The sequence below is a fragment of the Cucurbita moschata genome, unplaced genomic scaffold (genome assembly GCF_002738365.1).
Source record: "Cucurbita moschata cultivar Rifu unplaced genomic scaffold, Cmos_1.0 Cmo_Scf00013, whole genome shotgun sequence".
NCBI classification, from domain to species: Eukaryota; Viridiplantae; Streptophyta; class Magnoliopsida; order Cucurbitales; family Cucurbitaceae; genus Cucurbita; species Cucurbita moschata.
In genome coordinates, this window is record NW_019268529.1 from 5,125,361 (window position 1) to 5,131,996 (window position 6,636).

The 6,636-nt window shown below is 37.7% G+C and overlaps 2 protein-coding genes across 5 annotated transcripts in view; one reads left to right on the forward strand and one right to left on the reverse strand.

Annotated features, from left to right (window-relative positions):
* Positions 1–135: 135 nt before the first annotated feature.
* Positions 136–5,325, reverse strand: LOC111451520 (protein MAIN-LIKE 2-like). Of its 4 annotated transcripts, none has more exons than XR_002712002.1 (8): positions 4,271–5,238; positions 3,503–4,147; positions 3,215–3,382; positions 2,720–3,109; positions 1,771–2,645; positions 1,537–1,631; positions 1,332–1,401; positions 136–459 (listed from the first exon to the last, which is right to left on the reverse strand). XR_002712002.1 is itself a non-coding variant. In XM_023091982.1 (8 exons), the coding sequence occupies exons 2-7, from the start codon at positions 4,376–4,378 to the stop codon at positions 1,380–1,382; spliced, it is 2,208 nt and encodes a 735-aa protein (XP_022947750.1). In that variant the 5' UTR covers positions 4,379–4,386; positions 5,245–5,325; the 3' UTR covers positions 136–459; positions 1,332–1,379. The 4 variants fall into 4 exon arrangements, 3 of the variants coding, with proteins under 3 accessions (XP_022947750.1, XP_022947751.1, XP_022947749.1); XM_023091982.1 differs by lacking the exon at positions 1,537–1,631 and adding an exon at positions 5,245–5,325 and having other exon boundaries at positions 4,271–4,386; XM_023091983.1 differs by lacking the exon at positions 1,537–1,631 and having other exon boundaries at positions 4,271–4,386; positions 4,506–5,238.
* A 564-nt stretch (positions 5,326–5,889) lies between these two features.
* Positions 5,890–6,636, forward strand: part of LOC111450988 (DNA-directed RNA polymerase III subunit rpc6) — a 2,634-nt gene continuing 1,887 nt past the window's right edge. Inside the window, exon 1 of the mRNA XM_023091199.1 lies at positions 5,890–6,191. The gene's annotated coding sequence lies outside the window, so the exon portion shown is untranslated. The remainder of the gene's footprint in view (positions 6,192–6,636) is intronic.

The window sequence follows — 6,636 nt, forward strand, 5'->3', positions numbered from 1 at the left end:
AAAAAAAAAAAAAAAAAAAAAAAAAAAAAAAAAAAAAAAAAAAAAAAAAAAAAAAAAAAAAACAGAGCTCTTAAACTAATCAATGGTCAAACTCCCTAATAGCTTTTAAATAATCTTTATCTATTACAAAAAGAATTGAAGAAGCTAGTGAATATTATTATGATCTTATTAATCAACCAAAAATGATCATACAATTAGTGTAAACAATTAATAAACAAATACATGATTAATTTGATTGTAGTTCCAAGAAACAGAGCATTAAGAACTTTGCCACAGTAATCAAGGAAGATGCCTTGTTTTCATTTCTTTTGCTGGTCATTGCTTCAATCGACCACACTTGAATTCACCATACAGTGGGTTGGGTAGCATCCGACACATTGGAACTTTACCCTCACAAAAGTTGTTAATTGTGATCTTTGTCTCTTTAACTTCAAGTCCCAAATCCAACAAAAAGAAAGCCTAAACCATCACAGAAAATCATGGTCATTTATATCAAAATTAAAAGCTGCAGTTCAAATTTCATGCAGCTCAGTAAGTTAAACTAATGAATCCCTGAATTCAAGGTCTGAGTTTGAACAATATTTTATCAAACATAAACAATAAAATGGACGATACTCAATTACCAACATTAGCATAGCTCAATCGATTTAGGCAAACACCCACGTTCGAACCCCACCGGAGCTGACATTGAACTAAAAAAAACTTGTTTATTCGATTTACTTGGAATAGTGGGTGACTCTCGCACATCGTTTAAAGTCAACATTACGTTCCAAAGTACCTAAGTTTGAAAAAAGGAATTATGCAGAATTCAGCCATACTCTCTACAAGACGTGGATTCGGATCATTTTTTGAAGTGAAAGGACTACCTAGAAAACAAGATATAGAAAAGGATGATTGATCTTTTGGAAAGAAACTGCCTCCAACAAATGCAAGACTAATTCAGGGTGATTAAAAATCTGACCAAGAAAAAAAAACTAAGACCCCGAGAGTCCAGCAATCAGATTTATGGGTCCCTTTGGCCCTAACTTTTTTTCTGGTCTGAAGTGACAAAGATGATAAAAACAGAAGAATCAAATAGGAAACTTTTGAAGCTATGCATATATTTGGTGGTGAACTATTAGTAACCAACAAAGGGAATCAAACACTCCAGAAATGAACAGAAAAAATTGAGCAGAAACTGACATATCAACGGGTCCATCTGTTTACTGCAGTACTTCAGACCGACCCAAACACAGTATAGAAAATATTCAACATGAGCAGAAAACAACTTCAAGCAACAGTGACTATAAGATGCAAATTATTGGGATTCTTCAGGAAAAAAATTTCCTCACCGGCAGTTGTAGCAAACGATTGTTTCCTTTTGGGCTACCCTACTTGTTTCAAATACTTCCAAAGTGTGCTCTGTAACAAGGGAAAACTTGAAATCAATTCAAGGAATGTATTTCATCATGAAACCAAACTTTAAAAAAAAAAAGTAAAATGAAGATTACGTCACTCATGAAATATGATTAATGGGGCAAATCAAAATATTTTAACCTATCAGTATAAAAAAATTATATCCAACAGCTTCAAATGACTAAGCCTATCATCCATCGTGAAATTTATGCATTAGCCTTGGGCCGCACATTCATCTGTCAAAAAAGAAAGTGAAAGCCGTTTTAACCTTGACAGAAAGGAAAGAACTGGAATACACAACAATTGCATCACAAAGTCAACCAGCATACTAGGGCGGCAATTTTCACTGACCAAAGCTTGTCAAAATAATAATACCTCTGTTTTATATAAACACTGTTATTCCCTTTCTGCACCATAGCCTCATGAGGCACAAAAGATGTCTCTGAAACAATATCAGCAGGTAGTTCACCGGTCTGCGGAGAGCTCTTAAAAGAGCCATGGCAAAGCTCTGAATTATCAACCTTGTTAGCTGTGTCGGGGAACTTTGGCATGTTAACTTCCTCAGTTAAATGATAAAGCTGTGGGTCCTTGGCTTCCTCAGATGTAGGGAAATGCTGTCTATCAACAGAATCCATTGCACTGCAAATCTGGGTATCTGTAACTTCATTGATTGTATCAGATAAATGTAGGTCATCGACATCCTTAGGTGCGTCACACAGCTCTGCTTCATCAAGTTTAATACCAGCATGGCTTAACTCAGCCATATTTCCCCCAGCAGCATTATGGATCATGCCAGGATGGTCAACCCCTATATTGGCTCGACACAACTGCATGTTTTCATCCTCATCAACTTCATGAATAAGCGGTAAATGATCCACCTCCACATCAACAGAACATAACTCTGGATGCTCCATCTCTCTATTCATGTGATGGAGTTGTAGTTGATCAACCTCAATAGCAGATTCGCAAAAATGAGATTGATCATCCTCACTAACTGCATTGTATTGCAATTGTTCCTCCTTCCTTACACGTTTTCCTATACCTCTCCTTCTGACTCTCTCTTTTCCCCTGACTCGTTTCCCAAGTTCAATTTGGGGGGTGGAGGACAAAATAATCGGACCTCCAACTTGATCTCTTAAGCAATCATGAGCAATGCATCTTATCCTTGAAATCAAATCAATTTGTTGCTGATCCAACCCTTTGGTTGGGAATGTATCTGCTATGTGTGCGATATCCCTCAAACCAGCATTCTGTTAAAACTTGAAAAGATCAAAACTAAACAACAGATTCAATTTGCATAATAATCTAAGAATTATGGCCTTACCGTCCTCTGAAACTCAGATGAGAGAGATATGGGCCTCCCAACAAACCTACGAGTAATTTTCAGATACCATTGTATGTATTCATTCTCATCTACACTCTCATCACAATCAACAATTTGTCGTCCACGGTCTCTCCATTCATTAAGCTCGACTTCCATTTTTGCAGACAGATCAACTCCTCCATCAACACCCCGGCTCTTTCTCTCCCACTGTGGTACATCTTCTGGGATTGCCTGAGGCATACCATACTGCCTTAAGCAACGGTTAGGAAGATGCCTCTCTGCCTTATCAAAGCATATCAACATTGTCCTTGCCCTCCCAAGGAACAGAGAACTTTTAATATCTTCTGGAATTAGCATACTATCCATATTTCTATAAGGTAGCCACTCCACCTATAGGACAAAGTCAATTACAAACCTGGTCACACTCGGGTGTACTACAAATAATGCTCCGCTGTTCTAGAATTAGATGAGAAAAAATTAAAATATAGAGATTACATCACAAGGTTTCAGGGAATCCAAAGCCTTGCGGTAAAATACTACATCCCGATTTGCTGTTGGACCACTTTGTTTTCCCTTCCATCTAAGCACAAATGGAAAACGATTGTGCATTGGATCTTGATTTAGCTTTGGGCGCCCAATATTAAGGTGAAAGTAACTCCAGCACTGGAAAGTAAAACAAAAACAAAGCCGATGTTCAATTAAAAATAACAATGCAGCTAAAGAAGATAGACGGATCACATGATGAAATAGGGGATAGGAAAGAGAAAAAGACCAATAATTAACCTGTAATAAGGTTAAGCAACCGCTGATGGTACTTTGGGACCTTAAGGAAGCATTTCCAAGAGCTCTGTACAAAAATGCTAATGCAGCTGCTCCCCAAGCAAACTTCCCACAGTGGTCAAAATTCTCAAATAACGGAAGGTACATGACAGGCACTTTATTCCCAGTTGTGGTGGAAAATATTGTACTGCCTACGAGGTAAAGAAGATAAGCACGTGTATGCCGTTCAACAATTTCCATTGGAGCATCTTCATGGCACCGAGAAAAGAACTCTTTCAACCAACTAAGCTTAACCATTCCACCACTCGTATACCCAGGATCTGGGGCTCTGCCCAGATATCTCTCACATACAGAGTGGCAGGTTGTATATGTTAAACCAATAACAGGGTCTCCATCAATTGCTAGTCCCAGTAAGAGAGCAACATCTTTCAGAGTTACAGTCAACTCCCCAACATTCAAGTGGAAGGTATTTGTTTCTCTTCTCCACCTCTCAACCAAAGCAGAAATCAGTGGGTTATCCAGACTGATTGCAGGAATCAATCTCAAGTACCCAAATCCAGCTCTCTCTACTAGTTCAATTTGTCTGGTCGTAAGTGTCCACTGATCAAGCTTGGAAGTGTGCTCATGGCACCTAAGAGCACCGCGCTCCTGCACAGCGCACCCATTAGTTCGAACCATCATTTATAATATTGAAAACTAAAATTTGAACTGTAACAGACAAACAAAAAATACAGATGAAAATAAGAAAGTTCATCGGATTATAAACTGCACCTGACCATCCCAAACTGCTGAGGAGACGTGCTTCTCTTGGTCATAAAGAACCGAGCTCTCAATTGGTCCAGGATTGGTCCCATAAGGATCCATTAATGACACTTCCATCACTCCCACTGATCGGAACAGCAAAATGAGAGAAAAACCAACCATTTAACTCAAGTCCAACATCTCCAAGTTTACATGACACTGAGTATGACCATACCACATGATTAAAAAGACAGAAATGACTAACCACAATCCCAGCTTGATCATATTTTGTACAAATATGCATTGAACATGTTAATGCGCTGGAGCCCTGATCAGCTTTATAAACAATATCAAGGAAACTTCACCTAAACTAAATGAAACATGCACAAACATGACCAATCAGGAAGTAACTGATTTTCTACTCTCACAGAATTAATCCTTGAACAAAACTAACAGAGCTACATTAAAATACTGTTCAAACACTCATGGAACGGATCAATGGGCCAGAGAACTGATCGTCATTCTAAATAACAATATCACGTCAACATGACCAATAATTAAAAGAGCGCTGCAAACAAAACCAATCAAGAGTAGATTTCCTTTTAAGATCCCTGAGCATCTCTGTCTGGGAATTAGGATTAGAAGGGGAAAAGGGAATTCCCACAAAATCAGCATCATCATCATCCAAGAAAGTTTTGCACCGAAAATCGGCAATTCATAACAATTACAGATACGCAATGCGCTCGGAATTGGATATTCATTCAAGCTCCTCATTCGTTGATTAAAGAAAAAATTGAATTGATTGGTAATTGGTAATTTGATTTTGGCGCGCGTTGAATAGAATCGAATACCGCGAAAGAAATGAATGGAAAGGGAAAGGGAAAGGAAAACCCTAAGCAAAGACGCAGATTGAGCAGCGTATATAAATGGCGGGGAAAAGAAATAAAACGCATGAAGGGATTAAGAAAAGAGAGAGGGCGTTGGAAGCTGGTGAATGAAGTTACCTCAAAACGACGACGGAGGCGACCTTCGCACCGAAATGGAAAAACAAAAACCCTCGAAACGACGACAACATCGTCGTAGAACGCTGGACAACGACTGTATAAAATACTTTTTCAATTTTTTCAATTTATTTATTTCTAAATTTCTATTTTTTAATTCTTTTCCTTATTTCTTTCTTTCTTTATTTCTTTAATAAATTATAAAATCTTAGGCCTCCAAATATACATACATATATATATATATATATACACATGCATACATACAGAAACTTCACTAGTAGATTATGTGTGTAAAGGCAAATGAGAAGATGATCATTCGAGATTATGCTCATAGATGGTATGAATATTCTAATCTAATAAGTAACCTATAAATACTCACACTTCGAACTGTGTTAACTTGGAAGATGTACTTCGGACCGGGCGATGTGCGAGTAAAGACATTGGGTCACACGCATTTCTTATAAGAATATGGAAACTTCCCCTAATAGACACGTTTTAAAAACTTTGAAGGGAAAGTTTAAAAAGACAATATGTGCGAGCGGTGGATGGTTACAAGTTTCAGTTACAAATGTGCCCGTTTTAAGAAGCGGAAAACTTTTTGGGCCATTTTTGTAAATTTTCCCTTTTTCAATGGTCTCAAGAAAACTTAAAACCCCGAAGGCATCGGTCAGTCGTTAGGCTTCACTCCATCGCCCTTGTACGTTTTAGAGAAACCGAACGCCCCCTCGGGATCGATTTGCCGATCAAAACTAATATCGCCGTCGCTCGTCATCCCACCTCTCCCCGCATCGTCTTCTCTCCGTCGCCTCTCGGGTTGGTTGTCTCTAGATTGCTTAAACCCTAGCTCTTTAGGGCGCTTCTCCATCGCTTTTGCGTTGCCACTGTTTCTGCAATTATCGTCTCTAAAATCTTGTAGTTCTGAGATTTGATTTGAAGTCGCAGACCTTCAGGTATTTTTCCTGATTTCCCTATGAAATTGCTTGAATATCGATTCTTGGATTATTTTATTTACTCCTCATTACGAATATATAAATGATTTACGCGCATATATATCATCTTGTTTTTGGTTTTTCTGATAGTTCCTAGCAACCATTTTCTTAACGTCTCTGCGATTGGCTTGTTCTGCTAAGTTTACATATGATCGCTTCTCAATTTCTCACTTTTAGGTGCACGCGAAAGAAGAAAAATTGTTATTGTTCATTACCTATACTGCAGACCAAACTCAACGTGGTTTTTTCATGATTTTTTTGGGATAATTGTTCATAGTGACACATATCATCAAGAACTCTCAACAAAAATCTTTATGGATTTGAAATTGTTTTCCTCAAGTTATATAGTTTTGTAAACAGCATGCTTCTTTTTTTTTTTTTTTTTTTTTTTTTTTTTAAAAGTTTT

What these genes read in the sequence shown, in the direction of transcription:
- LOC111451520 (XM_023091981.1), bottom strand. Translation starts at nt 4,423, where the DNA reads ATGGTTGGTTTTTCTCTCATTTTGCTGTTCCGATCAGTGGGAGTGATG. An exon ending in CAGCAGTTTGGGATGGTCAG is followed by an intron (nt 4,148 to 4,270) that starts GTGCAGTTTATA and finishes TGCGCTGTGCAG; the next exon opens with GAGCGCGGTGCTCTTAGGTG. An exon ending in CATCTGAGTTTCAGAGGACG is followed by an intron (nt 2,646 to 2,719) that starts GTAAGGCCATAA and finishes AAGTTTTAACAG; the next exon opens with AATGCTGGTTTGAGGGATAT.